This window comes from Cyprinus carpio, chromosome A22 (genome assembly GCF_018340385.1).
Source record: "Cyprinus carpio isolate SPL01 chromosome A22, ASM1834038v1, whole genome shotgun sequence".
Classification (NCBI taxonomy): Eukaryota; Metazoa; Chordata; class Actinopteri; order Cypriniformes; family Cyprinidae; genus Cyprinus; species Cyprinus carpio.
Genome location: NC_056593.1, coordinates 16972475 through 16998320, shown reverse-complemented (window position 1 = coordinate 16998320; position 25846 = coordinate 16972475). Strand labels below are relative to the sequence as shown.

The following is a 25846-nucleotide window of genomic DNA, read 5'->3' as shown; positions in this document are numbered from 1 at the left end:
AGAGATGGACTGAGAGAGTGTGATTTCCTGCATCTGATCTGCATTCATTCTTCAGCTCAATCTCATATTCACAATAAAACATTAGTTTGAATGTCTGCTGAGGAAAGTGATATCTTTGTCATACTATCCTGATTTCCGATGACAGAACTGCTCAATGCATCTGTTGCCTGCTTCTAACAAGCTGTTGTAGAAAGTAAAAATAACTTCCTTGTTTACAACCCTGTTTCAGTCTCTTTTAACATAAAAGTATTTACTGCTGACTCACTCAGTCTCTTGTCGTACGGTGGAATAATTAATATTAAATATTATTAAATACTACTATTTTTTATATAAAATATTAAAGGGGTCATATGATGCGATCTCAAGTTTTCCTTTCTCTTTGGCAAGTTACAAGCTCTTGGTGCATAAAGAAGATCTGTAAAATTGCAAAGACTAAAGTCTCAAACCCAAAGAGATATTCTTTATAAAAGTTAAGTCTTGTCCATGCACTCCTAAAACACCTTGTTTAAACACGCCCCCACATGTCTACGCGACAATATGGGAACATTTGCATAACGCTGCCCAAATGTCCACGCAAAGAAAGAAGACGTAACTTTTATTCTCCATGCTGTGGAGATGCTGTTTCGTTGTGAAAGCGAAAATACTTTGTTTGGTCTTCAACAGATTTCCCCTGCTCAGGGAGTAGGGAGCAATGAACACTGTCTAGGGACCATGTCAATGGGAACACAGTTCATGGACTGAGCTCACTTCTACGAGCTGATTATCTGAATCAGGTGTGTTAACAAAGAGAGAAATACAAAATGTGCAGAGCTGGTGGGCGCAAGGACTGGAATTGAGAACCGCTGGTGTAGAGTAGCGCTTGTTGTTTGTTGTTTCTCCGATCACAAATGCAGACATGGTTTTATTTTTAACAAGCCTTAATCAAACAAAAAATGTAAAAACACAGTATAAGTCATTAGAATCCGTAATTATTAATCAACTCCACACAACAAACAACAAATTTATAATTTATAATATTTTTTATTTCTTTTATATCTCGCATAGCACTGGTGTTCTGACCGGGCAAGGGGCGTAACATTTCTGTCACATGCTTGAGGCATTCGGCCAATCACAATGCACTGGATAGCTGGCGGATGGCGGATGGCTGACATATAGCAGCCCATAGAAACAGTCGCTAATGAGGCATCTACGTATTTATATATCTATGATACAAGTGGTGAAATGGTTCCCGTGTGAATATCTCACAAATATCTCATGGCTGGAAAGAGCTCCAAGCCAATCCGATTCGAGGACCAGAAAGAACCCTTGTATGTATGTATGAATGAATGTATGAATGAATGAATATTTATTACTTTAATATAATATTAATATAATAGAATAGAATAAAAAATATTATTATCATTTAATATTATTAATCAGTAGTTTGTACAATGTACCACCTGCAATTGTTTATAAAATGAATATAAAATACTATTAAAAAATTAACAAACACAATTAAATAAACATAACAGGCAGACTGTCAGTTATAAACACCCAAACCTAGCCAAACCCGCCAAGCACACGAGATAATATTAACATACTGCTAACAGCACATCCACAGCAATGTGAAGACGACAAAGTGCATCTGCCAGACCAGCCACAGCCAAACTGTGAACAGCAAATTCAGAAAACACTGTTGATTAATTAGTCCAATACATTTATCGCCTGCGTTGGCTTCTGATAAGAGTGGAGGCTTTGGTCTGATTTCCAGATACATTGAGATCTTAATTGAGACAGTTGTTGTTACAATTATTATAACAAGTGTTTCCACGTGACTGGCTACTTGTCGTCTTGTCCACGTTTTCCTAACCGGAGCCAAAGAGCATGAATCTTCACTATCAGCTGAGCCTCAGCCTCGCGATGCTCTGTGTTCGCCTTGTTACGCAACCCAAATCAGTCCGAATTAGTCATCCTTGATTCAGCCGACCGCCAAATTAGCGTTGATTTTCTGAGCCGCATTACAAGTGCTGTCAGAAACCTGGAAGCCTTATTACAAGCTTTCATGTCTTTGAATTGGTGATGACTGAGAACAAAAAGGTGTTTGAGGAAACACGTTACGGTTTAAAAATAGTCCTCAGAGGAAAATGCAAAAACAAGCTGTTTTCTCTAATGTGATGTGTGCTGGAACACTGCAAAAACACATTTAATCAGTCTCTAACAATCCTCAAAATGAGATTAAGAAAAAAATGTTAAAATTTATTTTCAGAGACTATACTGTATTTTCAAATTACATTTATTTTTCTTACTCCTTTGTTTTTTTTTTCTTGTTCAAAGCATAAACCTCGCTAATTTTTGTGATATTTAAACATAATAGGGTAATAAGCAGCAAACATTAAACTATATAAACAATATTAGACCATATATTCTCTGAAAAATAAAGTATAATATTTTATGCAGTTTAGTTGTTCTAATACAGCTGTTAATCAAATATTACATAACATGTTTGCGTTTTCGTGACTTTTTTCAAAATGTAATATATTTTTTCACTTGTGATACAACTTTTATTATTATTATTTTTATTATTATTACTGATAACAATCATAAAAGTAATATAAAATTATTAATACTATTACTTTATCTTTCCATAAAGCTTTGGTTTTTAATTATTATTTTTAACCAGTGCCTTATGGTAAAATAAGATCAATAATATAATAATGTTATATTACTACTACTACCACCACCACCATTACTACTACTACTACTACTACTACTACTAAAGCCAATTTAACAACAATACAATTCATAATGTGTGCTTGTAGTTAAAAAATGGATAATTAATGTGTGAAGAAAAAAAAAAATGCTGTCATCTTTATACTGATCAGTAGATGGTCAAAATGGCAATAAGAAATGACAAATGATATGAATCAACATCGTTAAAATCTCTGTGGTTACATCATGTCTGACATCCCTAAAACCTCCATAGAAAAACGAGAGAGAGAGAGAGAGCGCACTCTATTGTCATGTCGTACACTAATGCTTGGTAATCCTCAGTACAGGCTTACATAAAGGGCTCTGTCAGATCTCATAGAGTCTCTGTGTGAGGAGAGCAGCGCATTCAAGACTTCCACAAAGCCTCTTCTGCCTAATCTTTATTCACATCAACTTCATGGGCCTTTGCTCAGGCAAATTAAAAATGCTCTTTGAAATTCATTCATTAAGATAACAAAATTCAGAAAAGCTTACTTTTGCATTTCGGAGAGAGGGCAAAGAAAAACAGACAATACAACATTTGCACATTTCTCAATCACCATTCAAACTAAAGCACAAAAACTAAAACAAAACTACAACTACACCAATTAACATATCCAGAAGAGGACACAACGCACCTCATTTGTGAAACTCAAGCACAGGAACTAGAAGAAAACTATTCTTACACTATTGAATATCTGATTCATAAATTCATTCTGTTCATGATCTTCATAACCATTTGTAAAGCATGTCAATTCTCAAATTGTGTGATTCATAAATAAATCATTCACAATTTATAAATCATTTCTGCTTGTGTTTCATAAATTGTTTGTGAACTTTAACATACACTTCATAAATTCACAATAATTGAGTTTTATGAATTGTTCGTAACTTTCTTGCGTAAACATATTAAATATGATCTTCATAAATACACAATAGTTGAGTTGTATGAATTGTTCCTAAACTTTCTTGTGTAAACTATTAAACGTGTTTCATAAATTTGCAATAATTGAGTTTTATGAATTGTTCGTAAACTTTCTTGAGTAAACTATCAAACGTGTGATTCATAAATTCACACTAATTAAGTTTGGTATGAATTGTTTGTAAACTTTCTTGCATAAACTATCAGACGTGAGATTCATAAATTCGCAATAACTGAGTTTTATAAATTTTTTCGGAAACTTTCTTGCGTAAATTATCAAACACGTGCTTCATAAATTCGCAATAATTAGGTTTTATGAATTTTTCATTAACTTTCTTGCATAAACTATCAAATGTGTGATTCATATATTTGCAATTATTGAGTTTTATGAAATGCTCATAAACTTTCTTGTGTAAACTATCAAACGCGTGCTTCATACATTCCCAAAAATGGAGTTTTATGAATTGTTTGCAAACTGTTTTGGGTAAACTATCAAAGGTGTGCTTCATAAATTGCCAATAATTGTGTTTTATGACTTGCGCATAAACTTTCTTGCATAATCTATCAAACATGCGCTTCAGAAATTCATAAAACTTGAGTTTCATGAATTGGTCGCAACCATGTCATACATAAATTAGTATTAGTTTGTAACCATTCTTATGTGAACTATTGAACTTTTATACATTTATTTATAAATTATGCTTGTTTCTTGAATTGTTCACAACCATCCAATACATAAATTGTCAAATGAGCGATTCATGAATTTGTTTCATTTATAATTTTTAACCTTTTCACACGATTTTAAAATATTCCAGCAGACTTCCCCAGTTTTTTTAGGTGACCATTATTTTAGAATGTATCACCTTATTGTTTCCATGGCGATGCATCATGTTTATCACGTGACACACTGCAGACACAGAAGCTGTGAATGAGTGATGTATGTGCTTTTATTTCATTTTTCCTTTTTTATTCAAAATATTCACAAACGTGTTAATTATATTATGAAATATCCAATTCTCCAATATGTGCAAGTAAATGCATTTGGTAGTTTAAACGCCTTTATAATGATCATATTAGTTCACGCTGAATCCGAGCTGTGGGATTTATAACACGTAAATTCATCCTCTCCTCCAGAAAGACATTAAAGTAAGTTTCTGGTGAACAGGGAGAAGAATAGAGTAAACTTTATTGTTACCTACACAATGTGTTTATGTTATCACTAAAACATGTCATCAAATTATATTCAAATTATACAAGGATCGTTATTACCGCTCCCTTATACATCAGTGTGTATTTTATAAACTATAAATGTATATTTTGCTAATACTTATGTGTATTTAAATGTCTGAGACTTAAAATAAGCATTATGTGGTTGAAAACACTGGATAGTTGTGATAATATGACAAGCACAGAGTGCATCCGTCTCTGGCTCAGCGCCAGGAAAAGCTCAAAAGCAGATTTGTTCTTCTTTTGTTTAATCAATAATTTGTCAAAGCATTTTTATGTAAATTATTGTACTGTTTGCAAACAATTTGCACAGATACTCATTTACTAGCGGCCTGTTCACCAAAAACTCATTCTTGCATTCAGTCTGTGCTATTTTTTAATTGTCGCTCTATGTTCACATGTGCCTTCAAAACTACTTATTTATGAAATATTGGACAAAACACACTCAAACTGTCTACTAGATTGAGCAAAGGCAGTTCCATGACTGAAAGTACTATAATCCAGCGTCTCGAGTGATATCTGTTGTTGTAGCACAGGCAGACGGCCTCTCCTGCCCACAGCGGAGTGAAGATGGAGGTACTCACCACATACAGCTGCTTCCACAGGACGGACCACTCCTGCAGCGTAGAGGTGACTTCTGTAATGATGGGGTCCTCCAGCGGGACCACAGTCTCATATTGCCTGCACAGAAACAACAAACATTGACCGCAGGTTAGTGTGATTGCCCTCCAAAAAGTAGTTAGAATGAATACTGTATTTAAAAAAATATATCTAAATAACATTAAGTCTGTCAGTCAAACCAAAGCAGAAAACAACAAACATTGACCAGAGGTTAGTGTGATTACCCTCCAAAGAGTGAATAAACGTTTATGTATATAATCATCATAATATTGTTTGTATGTTTCTTTGTTTGTTTGTTCATTCACAAACATAATTAGTAGTAATTAATGATTACTATATTTGAATAAAAACATTTATTTGTGCACAAATATTATTTATTTATTCATTCATTCATTTATCAAATAAATGAATTATTATGTTTTATTTCATTCATTCACAAAAGTAGAAGCAATTAATGATTACTATTTTAAATAAAATAATCAAAATAACAAAACTCTCTCTCTCTCTCTCTCTCCATCCATCCATCCTCAAAATTAGTTAGTAGTAATAAATTAATAAATAAAAATAATAAAAAATAACCTAATTAACATTTTTATTTATGCATAAATAATATTTATTTATTTATTTATGTAAACAAAATATATTTACTTAATGCTATATAAAAACAATAACATAATATTTATTTGTTTGTTTGTTTTTTAAATAAACGGATGCAGAAAACAACAAACACTGACCAAAGGTCAGATTGATTACCCCCCCAAAAGTAGTTAGTAGTAAAAATATTACTATATTCAAAATAAAGAAATAAATGAAATAAAATAAAATAAAATAATATTAATAATAATAAAATAACATTAATAATAATTTATGTATAAATAATATTCATTCCATTCCACAAATAGACACATAAATTGTTATATTAAAAATTAGTGTTAAATCATTCATTTAACTTTGTTAAAGTATTTCATACAGGGTCTATAAAATAATAGCATACTGTACGTAGAGCTATCATCATAAGCCAAAAGCATTAAATTCTCCTGCTTCATCTTCCTGCTGTCTCTTTAGCTCTTCCTGTCCATTCATCTCTCCATATTGTTATACATCCATCAGCCCTCACTGTCCTTCCACTGTCCTTCTCCGACACACGGTGGAAACAGATTGATCTCTTTGTTCTGCTTTATCATCACATGTGTCCAAAGTAACAGCTTTCAGAGTCATTTCTCCTTGTTTTGTGAATTCTGATGAGATGCTATAATTTGATCCTGGGACAGGGCTGGACATGGAGCGCAGAGCTCCCTCCCTTTAATGGAAGCTAGGCAACAAAATCACTTCACCATAGCTATTTACATAGACAAGTCTCAAACTTTTTCAGGAGGTGGAGAACTTTAACACTAAAAACGGATTGTGGATCACGTAAAACCCAAATATGGGGTCACCTACCATTAATACATTAAAATATGATCTGTAGATCTAAGTCATTTAGAAATGACCCTTTGAATAGCCATTCAAGTTTGGGGTCAGTGAAATGCATTAAACTGATCAAAAGTGACAGTAAACACATTTATAATGTTACAAAAGATTTATATTTAAAAAAAAAAAAAAGCTGTTCTTTGAACTTTCTTTTCATCAAAGATTCCTGAAAAAATCTGGTATTACTGTTTTTACAAAAATATGATGCAGCACAACTGTTTTCAACATTAAAATAAATCAGCATAATCAGCACTTAATCAGCATATTAAAATGGAGGATCATGTGACGTGACAAAATTTAGCTTTTGATCACAGAAATAAATTACATTTTAAAATATATTACAGTAGTAGACAGGTATTTTAAATTTCACAATATTACAGCTGTAATATGGGTGTTTTTTGATAATAACAATCATTAATATAATTCCTGCGTGTTTTCTGCAGCGAGTTCCCACTGGAAGTGACAGCCCGGAGTTACTCTGCTCTCTTTCTTGCTCACTGTTTCCCGTTCTCTCCATCTTGAACCATTTAACCATTAACATTCAGTGTGCCACTGAATCACTGAATCAGATTTAAACCTGTGAATTAATCTGTAAAAACAAAACTATTTTTCCACAATCTAATCACAGCTTTTCAATTCACAAGATGTTAACTGATTGTCTAGAGTGGTGTGAATTACTTGTGGATTATTGTGATGTTTTTATCAGCTGTTTGGACTCTCATTCTGACGGCACCCATTCACTGCAGAGCATCCATTAGTGAGCAAGTGATGCAATGATAAATTATCTAAATCAGATTAAGAAACAATCTCATCTACATGATTGAAGAAAGTAGGAATTAAGTAGATCTGTATATGTAAATTCATAATTCTAATGTGCTACTGAATGCACTGAAAAGCATTTATGGAAAACTAAAATACATACGGTGAACTAAGCATGATGACTTAAAATTCATGTTGAAGTAAAACTTTTAATTCGACTTTATTACAAAGTGCACTTCTTGAAATTGCATTTAAGTGTGTTAAGAAACCGTCAAGAAAATGTATCTCTTTAAGTGCACTTTCATTTGATTAATATTATATTATCTGCAAGTACAGCTTTTTAATTTAATTTTATTTTCTTTTAAGATTTACAGTGCACTACAAGTGCAAATACGAAACTCTTCTTTTTCACAAGAGAATATGATATAAGCCACTGATTATCCATTAAATCAATTTTCCTTTAAAAAAACATTCAATACACGAAGCATTTGAATCCCAGGAGCTGATGGTCTCACGTCACACCAAGCTTCATATCTAAAGCAAATATTTGATAGAGAGAAATGGGAGTAAGAGATCTTCCAAAAGATGAAACCTCAGCCTTTCAGGCATGTGATGAAACTCATGAGCCAGCAGGAGAGGAGAAAGGGAATCAGAGGATTGAGATAAATGAATAAATAAAACGTTTCTCTCCCATCCATCTCTCTCCCCGTCACCTTTCCACGTCCAACCCATTTGTTCTCTACTGAGGGAGCAGCTTGACATGAATCAGTATAAAGACACTTACCCCCTGTTGGTGACGACAGCCTTCTTCAAGTGAATGTAGCCGGCTGGGAAGATCCCCTGTGAAACAAAAGAGAAGAACATTACATTTCTGTTTCTGTGACTGTAAGCCTCCATGAGGATGGTGAACGAGCGGATGCGTTTCTGTGAATGTGAGCAAGCAGAAGACGATTCCAGTGGCCCTGCTAGACGCACATCATGTCATAATCTTTGCTTGTTGTGCTCAAATTGCTTGAGGCTGAATCGACCTCAGGAAGTTCCCGGTTCCTCGACTAGATGTGTCAAAGCCCAAGAAGTCCCTCTGGAGAAGAGAAGTCGTTTTTTTATCAGACTGCTCATACTTGATCAGTGTAGAGAGTGTAGTGGAAATAAGGACAGTTGAATATTAACCATCAGAGCTTGAAGAGATCATTCAGCCAAAAATCATTTAACAAAAATAATGTTTGTTTTGAACCCTAATGTTATTTTGTTTGCTTTTTGGTTGTTGTTTTTTAGGTTTGTTTCATGTTTTACTTTGTTCCAATGTTGTTTTGAACCACAATGACTTTGAACCCCAATGTTTTTTTGTTTTTAGTTTTTTTTTTTTTTTTTTGGGGGGGGGGGGGGTTGATTCATGTTTGGTCTATACAATGTTTCAATGTTGTTTTGAACCCTGATGACTTTCACTATATGGACAAAAACATTTTCAAAACATTTTTTTTTTTTCAAAATATCTTCTATACTGTTCTGCAGAAAATTGAAAGTCATAAATAATAGTCATAAACAAACATACAAACAAACAAATAGTTTTGGGCCCCAATAAATTTCATTATATATACAGTATATATGTTGCTGTAGTGTGTCAGCACTAAAAATTGACAGACAATTGTTCATATTCAGTACAAGCTATAGAATTAATGTGAATAGTTGAGATAATCTGGAAGAATTTGATGAGAAATGTTTCAGTTCGAGTGGAGACCTCTGAATTTTGGCACATCTGAGCACAGTTTGCGACATTAAAATCTGTTGTGAAACTGTTAGACAGACTTGTGAGATTTCCATTGGTCTTTTTCTCAGGACAAAATCTGAGAAACAAGAGCCTTCACCAAAAGTCTCCATTTTATTTTTATTTATTATCATTGCTGGCTGGGTGAAACATCTCAGATATACTGTACACACTAAGACACTGATCTCAGAAAGAGATCGCGCTTGTGATTGAAGTCTTACACCTTGAACTCCATGAACTACATTAACTATCTGCCTTAAACTACATTAACTTGATGACTGAACTTAACACATGCATGATTCTTGACAAGAAAACAAGACACTCTTCAAACCCTTCCAGTCAATAACTGCAATTGAAAAGAACACTTTCAAATCTCAAGAGCAATTTATTTCATCAGTCAAACGGTGCAAAGCTCTCAACTTTAAAAGTGATCAATTGAAGGGATTTAGGGTGTCTAAAAAAACAATTAATGGCTTTAGAAGAATGAAATGGACAGAGTTTAGCACAAAGCAAGTACATCCCACTCAAACATCTCAACTGAAGAATCCAGATGGTGGCGCTTCTCGCCACATACAGTTGTTGCCTAATTTTCTTCGCTGTTCGCTTACAAAGGTCAGATTAATTAGTAATTGAGGACACCAAATGCTCTCGAACAAACCTCCATCTGCTGAAGGAAGGATTCCATGTGCAAGGATGACAAATCGGCATATGTTAGTATTCATGAGATGGGTGGTCACTCGCTAATCGCTGCTTTCAGTCATACATGAAGACCTCCTGTTGCTTGAGGAGAGCTTTTTTCATGCTGATGGTGACGGGAATCAATTATAAACGTTTGAAGATGTCACATAAAAGAGATGAGATTTTGTTGAATTATGATAATGACAGTTGTGTAAAAAAAAAAAAGTGCTTCATTGTCATGGAAAAATTATTTAAAAATGACAAATGATTAAAAAAGCAGAAGCAGCCTTAATATCACAAAAAGCAGCTTTACTATCATGAAAAAAAAGATAAATAGTATTAGTATTAAAATAATCCCACAAATCTTTGACTTGAAACAAAATCAAATTAATATATTTTATTTTTATTGTATTAATAAATGTGTGTGTGTATATATATATATATATATATATATATATATATATATATATATATATATATATATACACACACACACACATTTATTAATACAATATTATTATTATGTGTGTGTGTTGTTATATTTAATGAGATTTATCTTAATGCAATATATATATATATATATATATATATATATATATATATATATATATATATATATATATATATATATATAGTAAATCAAAGCAGGACATAAATGATACAATAAGTGAAACAAAAGAAAATGGGTTAAAATAAAAAAACTTGTCTTTGGGTTAATCAATAATTCAAGCTGAAGAGGTTGTGTGTGGCATTTCCAGACTGTGTATGAATCACGCGCTGATCCACAGAAGGACTCTAGAATTGTCATTCTGTCCTGCATTCAGCATCCGTTTTGGAGGCAGATAATAAAGCCACTCTAAATGAGCTGAACTGAGAGGAGATGTTATTGTAGGCCTGAGGCGGCACAGATGTGTGTGTGTGTGTGTGCACTTCATCTCCATCTGTTGAAACTCATGTTATCAGTGCGTGTCTGCCAGAAACATACTGTTTGTTTTATTATTTTTATCATGAGCACCAAATTTGAGTGATGGAAATAAAGTAGCATGTGTAATGAAGGACAGCAGCGATGACAGCTGAGTCAGCAAGAAACGCTTTAAAGGACAGTGATTAAACTTGATTAGAAACATAGTTAAATTACACACAAAAAAAAGGTTTAAGGAACAGTCAAATGTTGCATTTCATCAAAATGATAAATTTTCCAACTTAATATCTCAGACTTTTAAATATAGATGTATTCTATATTGCCCAACACTCAGAAGATTACTAAACAGCACACTAGACAAACTGCAGAGAGAAAAAAAATGCAGAGCAATGCTGGCTTTCTTTCTGCAGGTGTATGATTATCAAACAATTATCATGATTTACACACCTGCTAACGTTAGTTTTATCATTTAGGAACATTTTAGTGTAATTGAGTTTTCAAGTTGTAAATCCATCTTCAAGTGCCGCTCTACTGTGCTTTTCCAAGTTGGAAGTTGGTAAATCAAGCCATTCAGTTCCTAATAAAGCATTCAAGCTTTGAAAAATTGAAATTTACTTCCTTCTCAGCATATGACTTGGCAGCGTTCTGAATGATTAAATATCAAACCAGTTAGCCATGGGAATAACCCCCTGGCATGGACATTAGCTCCACATACAAGGTGCTTCACAGTCATGATGAACTGATGATTTCTCTTGATATCTCCTAACAGATGAATGACAAAATTCACATTTGATATAATTCTGAATAAACAAACACACTCCTAGCTTGCAGAGTGTGAGTTTAGTAAAAACACTTTCATCAAATCCTCAAAGAAAGACTTAACTTTTAATTATTAAATGTATTTTATTAAATATTTCACACAATATTAAAGGAAAAGACATTTTCAAAGAATGGAAGTAAATAAAGAAAAAATCAAGATGCAACAGAAATGTGTTGTTGTTACACAAACTAGCACGCTAACTAGCTGAACAGCTAAGCAAAATAACATTTTAAGAAAATTTACTTGAGAAGCGTAACTGTGTAATATAATAACACTCATTTTCAGATAAACCCTGATTGCTTGCAGTGGGAGGGGCAATTTTATTCAATCAAGAATCTGATTGGACAAAATCTGAGTAGTGCGGGATGAGTCATCGATATTGTTGGTTTATTTCTCAGATCAGAGAAACTGTCAATTTAAGTGCTTAAAGTGATTCTCTCAATGTTTAGGAGTACACTAGCATATAAATTAGCATCAAAGCTAATGTTTTGATGGTTTAACCCTTGTGAAAAAGAAGTACACTTCAGCACACTTAAAAAAAAAAAAAATTGTTGAAATAATATACCTTCATATAATTTGATTGAGTGAGTTACTTGCAATAAAATGAAAACGTATTACAGTTAAAATTTATAATACATTCAATTAGTTTTAACATTTTTTCATTATATAAAATTTTTAAGCAAATGCTTATATGTAATTAACTAGGTTGTCTTAGAAATATGGTAAAAAAAATTCTGCCATATGCACTGATTTATGGTAAACTAAAATATACTTATATGTCATGTATTTACAAAATTCATGTCACTAGCACTGTACACGCACCCTTGTGTATGCCTAAAAACCAAAATATACTTTGGACTTAACACCTGGTCTTGTATAAACATTTCTGAAATGTTCTGATAGACATAACATCCACCTTTCAAATATGCACTCCATATACATACAGTATATCCATGGCAGGTTGAGTTTTTATAATATGACAGCAACTATCTTCCACCAGGTGAGCCGTATAGCATCGGTAAGACCGCTGACCTGTAACTAACAGCTCTGCTCTCAGTTAGAGGACCAAACAAAGATGAGTGCGCTTCCCTTCCCTCACTCCCAGCAGCCTAATGCTCATTTAGCAGAAAAGGTCAACGCTGAGCCAAATAAGAATAGCAATCCTGCTGCAAGCCAACGAGGGAAAGAAATACAGCGAGCAGCTTCCACATGTTAGAATCATTCCTGACAGCAATTGTGCTCGTGATAATGCTTGTATTTGTTTGCTTAACGAAATCAAAATTGACTATTTACTTTCCTAATAAATGTTCCAGGTATTCTTGTGCATGATTTATCAGTCCATGTTATTCCCAAGAATGTTTTCATAATGTTTCATCAAAACGTAATAACTTTGTCTGGCTCCTAAATAACTTTTCTGCTGAAAATAATTTAAACATGAATATCATAGCCCACTATTCTCAATCCAATAAAATGAAGTCCTGCCCTACATTATTTCCCACTGAACGTTCTGTTTATTGTATAAACAGATAAGTGATAAGTGATATTTTGTAATGTTTCTACATCCTTTATCTCTGAAAATTTAGCATTTCATATTTTGTTTTGGTGGCTCAAAGCAAGGAATATTCCATGTATGTTTCTCAACTTTGGGTTTTGGAGTAAAAGCTTCTAACTAACACATCAATGCCAATTTGTATTCACATTTGGCACATGCTGAGTATTAATTTTGGGGAGCAGATGATTTGAGCTGGATTAAGCTCTTCTCTAAACATATTCAGTGATGAAGGTGAACTTACAGACCTTCGTGAGCAAGACAGCATCAAGCTTTCCAGCTTTCCAGCTTTAGCAGGCGTGTTAATAATTAAAAGCCTCTGAAAGCTGACAATCTCACTGTGCACCGCTTCTGACATTCATTAATACTGGCTTTTGAATGACAGCTGAGTAAAACTGGCATTACATTATGTCCTAAAATGTATTAAATTGAAAAATTAAATACATACATATATAATATTCCTATTATTGTAGTTTTTTATTTGCAGTTAACTCCTTTTGAAAGTCTTTCTATAGAGAATATTGTGGCATCACTTACGAATTATTGTATTTTCCAGAGAGACTTTGCATTCGCTTGGAAAACATTTGCACTCTCTCACAAAAGTATTGTGATACCACAAGAAACCTTTGCAAATGTTTTGTGAAGGTATTGCAGTCCCACAATACATTTTGCATTCACTTACAAAACATTTGCATTCTCTCAAAGTATTGCATTTTTTCGCAAAAGTATTGTGCAAAAGTATGCAAACTTGCGTTCTCTTGCAACATGTTTGTGTTTTTCTCCAAACTAATGTTATTTCCATCAAAAAAGTTTTGCGAGAAGCATTAAAAAATAATTCCACTACAATGTCCTTTTGGGAACTCTGTACATAAGAGACATTGTAGATCCAAATAATTTGAAACATCAGTAGTAGACATCAGTAAACAATTTATGTATTTTCATAGATATTCATGCCTGAACTACTGACCTATGTTTGTAAAGGCTTGTTAAATTAAGTTACCAAAATATATGAAAACTAAAGGAACCAAAAAAGGCTACAGGAAATCAAGATCTGTGTCTGAGCTCTAGAGATGCTTTTAGAAAGATGATGACAAGGCAGAGACACCAATATGTCAGGTTTAAATTTGTCTTGGTAACAAAGCTATGTTTCCCTGCTCTCATTCATCTTGATAAAAAGGCAGGTTTTGTGTGAAGGGCTGTCTAACAGACTCTCTCCCCTCTGTCACCCCTCTTGACCTCTCTCCCTGTGTGGTACAGGTTGCTTTTCCCTCTGCCAGAGGAGTGATGATCTGGTCTAATCGGTGGGAATTTCTCTCCGGAGACACAGCCCACTGTGGCCTGGATTCTGGAATAGAAACTCTCATTCCGTGGGAAAGAACGTCCCAGATTTCCGTGTGGAAAGTCTAAAAACCTGCTGCATCAGTAGTGTAGTCTCACCGCTGATGGTCACGTTTATTACTGCTTTTCTTCTAGAAACTGTTCTAAACCATGAAGCAAACCAATTTTTAGATTGATCAGAACATCATAAAGTTTGCTTCAAGGTAAAGAAGCATTCAGAAATTGAAGAAAAATACTGTATGAATGTCAGTCACAGATACAATCATCACAGTGATGTATTTTAATCAGAAACAACAGTATTATATACACTAAAAGCATTTTAAATATATAAATATGAGAGGCCGTACAAGCCATAATTCATTCTGGCACTCTCATACACTTACATTCTCCTTTCACATACATCCATTTCTACTATACACACACGTACATTCTCCTTTCACATACATATATTTTTCTACTCTCACACACATACATTCTATATAAATAGTATTTATGTATATTATGTATATTATATATTATGTATGTCTGAAGAAAATATGTGTATGTAAGAGAAGAATGTATGTATGTGTGAGAGAGAGTATAGTGGAAACGGAAGGAAGGTTAGTCACGATCAGGGTCACCGGGACAGGTCTTGATCAGCATGGCTGAGGTAGAGGAGCTAGCCGCAGAAGTATTTCAGCAAACTATCTGGGTTTTAAAAAATAAATAAATAAATATTATCAACGTGAAAATGTTACGTGGCCTTGTCCCTTGAGCGAGTTGTGATTGAGGACGCGGGCTCAGCCTGTCGTGTTGCCAGATACACGTATTATAAGCGTCCAAGGGACTTTTTTTTTTCCACTTAATTTAGGAAGTGAATAAAGTGGGAGGTTGCAGGTTAGGGACAGCGATATCTTTATATTATTTCCATAACTCAAGATTTGGACTTATTGCGGTTTATTTATTTTTAGATGTTTTGTTTGTTTGTTTGTTTGCGTTTTCCAATATCTGGCAACGCCAGCATAACTGACAGTAATCAAAAACGACCAGGTTAAAAACAGCGCGGGCAGGTTATTCCTGACAGGATGCAATTTGGTTACACAAACATAGTGATCATCATGATATATTATCTTTAAGACAGATGCACTGAAGACGGACACAAAGAGGAGTGAATAGTCGCGCAAGCAGAGAAATATTGTACCAGACAGAACAAATTCATAGAAATACTGAAAGACAATCATAATTATGGAATTAGGGTGGGGTTAATATGGATGTATCTCTGAGGAGAACTGACTGTCTTCCAAAAAGTTTCGATGGCATTTTCTTTTTCCTCCTACCGTCGTTAAATACACATTAAAGGAGTGTTAATTAGCGCAGCGCTGCGTTCAGCAATAACTCAGGAAATGCTATGTTCTATAAGCGCCACCTGCTGTCAGAGATTGAATTTGCATTTTCATCAGAATCAGAAAGAGCTTTATTGCCAAGTGTGTTTACACGCAGAAGGAATTCGTCTTGGTGTCAGGAGCTTCCAGTACAGAAAGTACAAACATAGTGCAGACATACTTATAATAAAGGTAATAAATTAATTATAATAAAGAGTAATAATAACATATTCATTCAGCCTGTCTGATGTTTATGTTTTGTGCAGTTGCTTCATGTTGCATGTTTTTGGTTGTTCGTTTGTTTGTTCAAGGTTAGTTTGGCCAGTAACAGAGCAAAATAAACATTTAATAAATGTAAATAATAATAAAAAAAAAAAAATAATAATAAAAAATAATAAAGTAATAAGAACTAAATAAATTGGCAACGAGTATGGGAATCGGCTCATTTGATTTTAAAATAAATAAATAAAATCAGAAATTGGAATTTGTCACGAAAATCATGATCAGTGCTTCCTTAACTGTAACAGAGTTAGTGTCACGATCATTAGCTGCCCATAAACTCCAATAGAGGGCACTCCACTCAGGACTCTGGCATTTTTGTTTCCATCCCCTTTTTCGAACTCCATTTCCCATCCTGCCTCATTCCTGGGACTGATTGCACACACACACACCTGCATCTAATTACACACACCTGCAGCTAATACACATACACGCATATAAGCAGCACAATCACAGTCTGGGCGAAGTCTTGTTTAGTTCTGTCTAGCATTTCCCGAGCGGTTTCCCGTGTCTAATCTTGGATTGTTTATACTGACTCTGACTCTCTGCTGCCTGCCCCGACCTCTGCTTGTTACTGTTACTGATTCTGGATCTCCCTGCATATGGATCCGAACGTCTCTGACTCCTCGTAACAGTTAGACCTACCTGAAAGACCTGAAAAAGCATGGTTCGTTTCAGTTTTATCTTTTAACTATTTTACCTATTTGTGCAAAATGGTTTGGACTTACAATACAATGTTGAAGTCAACAATGAAAACAATAAGTCTTATATATTGATTTATTGATTGATTGTGTGTGAGAGTAGATATGTATGTAAATGGAGAATGTAAGTGTGTGAGAGTGCCAGAATGAATTATGGCTTGTACGGCCCCTCATATATATATATATATATATATCTATATCTCAGACAGACATTTAAGCATTTTGCAGACGCTTTTATCAAACTTACTTACATTGGGGGATACATAAAGCAATTCTTCTTAAAGAGGCAAACAGACACAGGAAGTGCTTGTAATACCAAGTTTTAGACATTGTTCAAATAAGTACAAGCTAGAAAAAGAAGGAATAAATAAAGAGAAAGACAATTGTTGTTGTTGTTTTTTTTGTTTGTGTGTTGTTGTTTATTATGATGATGAAATCTAGTAGCTTTGGAAGAGATGAGTTTTCAGCTGTCACTTGAAAACTGTCAGGGATTCTGCATTCCGGATAGGGGTGGGAAGATCATTTCACCAGCCAGGAATAGTGAACGAGAATGTTCTGGAAAGTGATTTTGAGCCTCTCTGTGATTGTACCACGAGGCGTCGCTCACTAGCTGATCTCAGACTTCTGGAGGGGATGCAGATTCGTAATAGTGAGTGGGAGTAAGTTTGGTGCTGAGTCTGTGGCTGTTCTATACACAAGCATCAATGTCTTGAACTTGATGCAAGCTGCAACCGGTAGCCAGTGCAAGGAGATAAAGAGAGGTGTAACATGGGCTCTTTTGGGCCCGTTGAAGACCAGTCGTGCCGCTGCATTCTGAATCATTTGTAGAGGTTTGATTGTTCTTGATGGATGTCCATAAATAAGTATATAAATTATACTGCATATATTTAAGTTTATATCAATATATTACCGAACACTACTGTTCAAAACTTTTGGGTTAGGAGGATGGTTGATTGAGTGACTGACTGACTGACTGATCGATTGACTGATTGATTGATTTAAAGAAAATAATACTTTTATTCAGCAAAAATGTATTAAATTGATCAAAAGTGACAATAAAGACATTTATAATGTTAAAAAAGATTTCTATTTAAAAAAAAAGTTATTTCTGAACTTTCTATCATTCTTTTTTTTTAGCAGCAAATCAGCACATTAGAATGATTTCTGAAGGATCATGTGACTCTGAAGACTGGTGTAAGGCTGATTCAGCTTTGCATCAGAGGAATAAATTACACTTTACAATATATTCAAGTAGAAAACAGTTATTTTAAATAATATAATATTTACTGTACACTGATTTTTTTTTGATCGAATAAATGCAGCTCTGTTGTTCATGAGACCTCTTTTCAAAACCTAAAAATCACACACACAAAAAAAACACATACTGATCCCAAACTTTTGAACTGTAGTAAACAAATATAGAAGATATTTGTAGGCGTATATGGCTTGCCTTAACTTCCATTTGGACTGCCATTATATCTCTGGAGTTCAAAATACTACATTTCAAAGTATTTCCAAGCAATTCAAACATTCACTCCAAAAGAGAGTGCAAATAAACACTTCCCACACTCCATCTTTTGTCATAGAGTTTGCACAATAGAGAAAAAACGGACATAGTTGCAGCATGTGAATAAAAAATGTGTAATAAAGCAAAAAAAAAAAGTCTCGGCCAAAATGTTCTGGAAAAGCTGTCATTGTGTCGCATGTGTGTTTTGTCTATTTGTCAGTACTTTTAGTCAAGTACCAACTACACAGGCATTCAGAAATCTTCACCCACATGACAATCAACAGCACTCATTAATCTTACAGGCTGTTTGTTTTCTTCTCTTTAAAGCAGCTAAATATGTTACATCATCTTTTTTTCACCAGATGATGTGTGGCCGGGCAGAATTAATTAATGTTAGACGTTATGACAATTAGCTAGCAACACCAAGGTCACGGGTTCGATTCCCAGAAGATGCATGAACTGATCAAATGTTTACCATGAGTACTTTGGATGAAACAAATATAATGCAACTAAATGATGTAACGGCTTTGAATTTTCAAAAATATTTGCACCAGAACTTTTGTCCTTTTCTAAAAAAAAAAGAAAAAAAGATTTGTAGACCTAATCAGAAGCGCTGGAGACATTTTAATTGGGTGTCAAAAAAATAAATAAAATCATTCAATCAAACAAAGAAATAAATAAAATGGAAAAAATAATGTTAAAGAGCACAAAATGTCAATCTCATTTCCGTAAGGCCAATTTTATTTATATATTTCTATATATTTTTATGGTCATTTACCTGACTTCTGAATCATCTAGTCTTTACTTCTCAGTATTTCTCTCTGATGAACAAATCCATAAATAATGCAAACAAATCTGCCTGTGATTGGATGATTTGACCTCTCCTCGAGTTAAATTCTCATTCTCTTTCTCTCTACTCCTGTTTCCATCAGCAGAAAGCGGTTTGAGACACATTCCTGACGCTCCCCTGCGGGCTCTGTGGTGTCTGTGAGTAGGCAGACCAGAGTGGGTGGAAAATTTCTGATGAAAATAATTGATCGAGGGAGAGAGGCAAAGAGTTTTAAAATAGTGAGGGCAGAGCGAAGCCAAACAAACAAACAATCACTCACCACGCAAACACTCACAGGACAGTACCTGTGTAAAGAACTGCGTAGAGCCTTGCCATGGCATACTAATTACATGCAACTGTAATGATATTTCAAATTATAACGAAAAATTTAAGATCCATGATATTATGTATTTCACCACAGACATTTGGTTCACATGAAAGTTTTACAAAATAAATAGACAGGAATACTGTATGTTCTGTTAAAAATGTTTTAAATTTGTTGCAGCTGAATGAATTTTACACAAGAATAGCTTTACGAACTTTACAATTTACACCAAAAATAGTTATGTTAACGAATGTTTTAACACTGCATAATGCAAAAAAATAAATAAAAAGAATTACATGAGAATGGTTTAAGTTTATTTTATTTATTTTTTTAACTTGGTTTAAGTTTTTTTTTTAAGTTTTTAAATTTGTGTTACAGAGTGAAACAGTTTTATAAGAATAGTTTTTAAAACTTTATAATTTACATTAAAATTAATTCTGTAAACAGTTGTGTGGGCACCGCTTGATGTGACTTTATGCAAAAATATTTTAATAACAAATAAGCAAAGGTCGTAAAACAGTTTACATTAAAAAAAAATAATAAAAAAATCCTATTTGTGCTGCACAACTAAAACGAGTTTAAGAACAATAACAGCAAAATGTGTCTGCACTTCAAGATGCGACTATTTATGCAAAATTTATTTTAAAAAATGTACACCTACATTTTTCTGTACACATGTTGTAAAATGGTTTCCGTAAATAATTTTATTTATATATTATATATTATATTATAAAATATATTTTACGAACAATTAAAACAAAAAGTCATATTTGTGCTGCTTAACGACATTTAACATACAGTATGAATTGTTTTCTGGACTTTACAATTTACACCAAAACTTATTTTGTAAACAAATATGTTTTAATGCTGCATGATGCAATATTTAATGTACGGATGGTTTTATGAACAATTTAAACCTAAATTTATATTTGTGCTAGACAACAATTTAGGTAAAAGTTTACCTAAGAATATTTTAAAAACTGTACAATTTACGCCAACGTTTGTTCTCTAAACGAATGTATTGCCACTGCATGATGCAACAATTTATCCAAAAAGTATCTTACAAACATTTTAGAAATTTATTCTGTAAACAAATGACATAAAGCAGCTGATGTAAAAAGGGGTTTATGAACAAATAAATTTGAGTTAAATTCAACGTAATAATTGTTTTATGAACTTTGGCAAAACACAATTGACACCAAAATTTGCTGCATGATGCAACAATGTACGTAAGGATGTATTTATGAACAATTTAAACAAGAATTCATATTTGTGCCACAGAACAAGGCAGTTTACGTAAGAATTGTTTTACGAACTTTATCATTTACTCCAAAATTCATTGTGTAAACAAATACATGGCCACTGCATGATGCAACAATTTACATAAGGATGATTTTTTTTTTAACAGTTTAAACAAAAATTCATATTTCTGATATACAGCAAGTCTTTACCACACAGCAAACACTGCTAGACAGCAAACTTTACAATTTACACTAATATTTGTTCTGTAAACAAATGTGTTAGTGCTGTATTTATGCAAGAATGCTTTTACAATCAGTTTATATAGCAAGTCATTCTACTTTGTCTCAAATGAGGAAAATCATTGGAAATTTTAAGTTTTTAAGTTTCATACGACTGTAAAAATATTATTTTTTTTAACAGAGAAAATCTGTGAGCAGGAATTCGGAGCAGTTTGGGTGGCAAGCTTTCCTCGCAGCTCCAGGTAATGGCATGAGTTTCCCACCTCATTCACACTGTGAGTACAACCCTGTGATTTTCACAGTGCAGGCTTGGCACATGAATTTAGGAACAGGTGCCAGCCCAGTGTCACCTCTACAGAAGATTAGCAAGGATTGGCCGTGGAGCACACTGCTCTGGACTCTGCATACAGTGGGCATCACGGGCACCTCCGGCGGGCACTTTGAGGTCTTGCCACAAGGCATGCACACACACAGTGAACACAAAGGCAGCCCTATGGATTCTCACCTCGAGTAAAGTGTCAACTGGCATGCAGCGTAGCACACCTGCGCCAAACGGATGGAAATAATCAGATATATGCAACTATGTCTGTGTTTATAAGTTCATGGTGAGTTCAACATATTAATTCAGTAACAGATATGATATGCATAGGCTATGTATATCTTGAATACGTAGTCTACTTGTGATTTTACTGAGCTAAAAGTACCAGCAGACCTATATTCCAATCCATATTTTAATAATATTGCATATACATATTCTGACACACCCACACATATATATGTATATATGTATGTATGTGTGTACAATATAAAATTGTAAGTCAGACTATCTATAGGTATATTCATATTTCTAAATACAAAATCTCACTTATATCTCTTATATTAATAAATTTTCGTTACTTCAAATAAAATAACATTTATTATTTTAATTTAGTTAAACTTGATGTACTATAAACTAAACAAATACCTAAAATTGGAATAAAAATTAGTAAAACCTACAGACATATTTACAAAAATTTAAATCTAATAAAATTGACAAAAACACTCAAATTACTTTAATTAGAAACTGTAAACAAACTATAAACTGTAAAAAAAAAGCTAATTATGAATATATTATGCTAAAATAAAAATTTGATATATTCCGATTAATTATATATTCCAATTTCTGAATCAATATTCAATTTTTTTAAACAATATCATGTCAAATCAAACTATTGCATTAAATATCATGTTTTGTTTTTCAATTATCTTTCCAAACTAACCTCACAGTATCTGGCAGGTGACTGTTCTATTGAAAACTCAAGTACTCACATCAAAACAATGCTCCTGTTCATTCAAACATGTGATTTCTAGAACATTTTGCCCGAAGCTCTTTATCTGTGAAGGTTTGGATGAGGGCTTCTTCGTAGTTTAGCCATAGTTCTATAAAGGTCACCGTATGCATACAACCTTTCATCTGTCCTTTGCGAGGTAAACTTTACTCACATAAAAGAAAATTGTTAAGAAATGTCAGCTACTGGATATGGATCTGGCAGAATGTGACATATATTTGAATAGCGGGATCCAATAATAACGCTTGAGACTGATACTCGCTTTATACTGTAAGAAATGTATTACAACAACCGAAGCTCTACTTAATATGGTTCTGATGTCTTATGTGGTGATTCCCAATACATTCTAGTAAGGTGTAAGAAACTCTGCCGCAGTATAGACCATTTTCAGCAACAAATAAGCTTAACATGGTGCCCGCAGTAATACCTGCCTCTGCATTTGTGTCCCTGAAGAACAGCTGCGGCAGACAAGATCTAAGTCACTTTAAAGCTCCATCCTCCTCCTCTCATCCTGAGAAAATCTGTCTTTTGGGAGGAATATCTGTGGTACGCCCTGTCCTTGTCTCAACCTGGCTTGTGAGGTCAGGAAAAGCAGAATAACAAGCACAACCTTATCTATGAAGTGGATATTAGCTATTCTCTGCCACTCTCAAATAGATGCCATTGTTAAGTGTCTAAGTGTATTTCAAATCATGTCCTTAGATAACACTAAAATCAGCACAATGGAGTCAAAAACACACTGAATGAATATGACTCTGCTGTAAAACTTTCTTATTCACGGAATGAATAAGATTCACATCTACAGGCAAAATTATTTTACATTTATCGTCAAATAACGTAAAAAAAAAAAGTAGCAAAAGTAACTGTGTGTACTGTGAATGTTTCTTGTGTCAGTGCTGCATATTTTACACAATAATGATTTTGCGAAAAAATATGCACAGAAATTTGTTTTGTAAACAAATGTGTTTGTGCTGCATGATTCAGCAATTTACACAAGAAAGGCTTTGTGAAAAAACTGCTCTGAAATTTGCTCTCTACATGAATGTGTCAGCATCAATTGATGTTTTTTAACATAGACGTTTTAGATAAAATTTTCAAAAAAAAAAAAACAAGCGTAAATTGACTCTCTTTAGAGAATGCATTTCTGTGTAATTTTTTTGCATAGAAATAAAAGTTTTACATTGAAATTTGTTCTTTAAACAAATGAGTAAGTATGAACAATTTACACAGAAGTTTGTTCTATAAAGAAATTTGTCGGTGTTGTGTAATGCATGAGTGTAATTTACATGAGAATGGTTTTATGCAGAAATCTGTTTTATTAACAAATATGTTGAATATGAACAGCTGACATCCAAAAGCTAAAGATAATCAATTCAATTCAAAACTGCAATTCTAGTCTTAAAATTTGACAACTGGATTTAGAAAATATTAGAATAAATCCTTATTCAGAGATAAATGTTTGTATACTTTGTTGTCCCTATGTCTTTCATTGTCTATTCCTTCTAACATTTGAAGTGGATCAAAACTTTTCATCAAAGTTGTCCTAAAACCTAAAACCAAGATGCGTTCTTGTCTTAGGACAACTTTGTTAAACTTTTTTGATCCACTTCAAATGTTGACTACTGTATATAAATATATATGTGTGTGTGTGTGTGTGTGTATATTTTCATGAAATGGTATTCACAACCAATTTTACATCTGTCATATTTTGCAGTATTTTAGAAAGTCAGCATTACCTAACAACAGTAGAAACAATAGCCCACGTGTCCTTTAAGTGCGCACTGTAGAGAGAGTCCCTAGCTTATAAAATTTAGAAAGATCACTGCTACATATTTCCAACCAGTCAAAGGCCATTTATTGTAAATTCCACATATTGATTTAATTTTGTAGCACCAAAAAAAAAAAAAAAAAAAAAAGACAAAACAAGTCCTTTCAACCATTCTTCTGTAAAGAAGATAACTGTTGCATACTAAGCAGATATTATAGGGGTTCATTTTTGTCTGGGAGTCAGTGTGTCTCATTCATTGAAATTCTATAGAGATGTCTATGTATTTTTAATCAGTCACAGCTGTAGAAAATACATGGTTGTATTTTATTATTTGTATTTAGCACTGTTTTTCCCTGGCTTCCGTGGCCGTATCTGAACAGGCACGGGTCACGACCTGCCAGTCGAAAACCACAGTTCTGCAATAGATCTTTGTTGTTTACTTGACATTCAAACAGGTTCACTGCAGATCAACAAGGAAGCAAACTGTATACTGGGTGGATTGTAGAAACCACACTACTGAGTATGAAAAAAAGAATCAGTTTACCTTGATTGTGGGTTTCTTTGTGGAAAATCCTCGGTACCATCCTGTAAAAGACATAACAGAAATGTCAAGTGAGAAACACTGAACATTCTAATAGTAATAATAATAATAATAATAATAATAATAATATATTAATTAAATTACCCCAAAATCAGACTGACAAAAAAAAAAAACAATTTAACATGTGACGTAACATAACCAGTATGCACTAGTATGCAATGCCCAAAAAAAAAAAAAAAAAAAAAAACAAACACAACAAACCCTCCCAGATATTAAAGGTGAAATACATCTCACAAAAATTGCTATTCAGATGAAATATCAAAGGCATTCAATAAAAGCGTTGAGATGAAATGTAGCGTTCCCTATAGTCAAAAGGGACATTTAACGTTTATATGGGGGCATCTTACTCAACCGGGTGTCCTGGCCCATGTAGTTTTGTACATCTGTAATATGCACCCATGAAATATATATCCAAATGTCAATTCGTTTTTGTCAGCATACTTAACTGTATGCGGCATGCACTCATACACTTGACTTTTTGACTCTGAAAAGGTACTTCACTGCATTCCTAATGCATCGAATTGCATTTTCACAGCAACTACGCCGTGTTGAAGGCCATATCTTTTAGATGAGGTGGAACATCTTATAGTACACTATGGTCTGAGCCATCAGTGTCACTGGCTGATGTCCAGAACATCTCTGAAATATTCTGCCTCCCAGCAGATTAACCACACTGCTCCAGAACCACACCAACATCATAATAAGCTTTCAGTCCATAATAAACGAGCTCAAAACATTCAAATCTTAAGTCTCTGCACAGTATGTCACCTTATTATTACAGTAAGAAAGCCAGCTGTTAGCAAACAAAGCCACATAAAGGGCTACATAACAACACATTTAATCATGACTGAATAGTCACCTAGAGTTA

The 25846-nt window shown here is 33.6% G+C and overlaps 1 protein-coding gene across 1 annotated transcript in view; it reads right to left on the bottom strand.

Moving 5' to 3' along the window:
* LOC109057488 (dedicator of cytokinesis protein 3-like) overlaps window positions 1-25347 on the bottom strand; it is a 125686-nt gene extending 100339 nt beyond the window's left edge. The window contains 4 exon segments of the mRNA XM_042712478.1: window positions 5461-5557; window positions 8511-8566; window positions 24922-24962; window positions 25326-25347. Of these exon segments, the coding sequence (XP_042568412.1) occupies window positions 5461-5557; window positions 8511-8566; window positions 24922-24962; window positions 25326-25347 (216 nt within the window).
* Window positions 25348-25846: the final 499 nt, after the last annotated feature.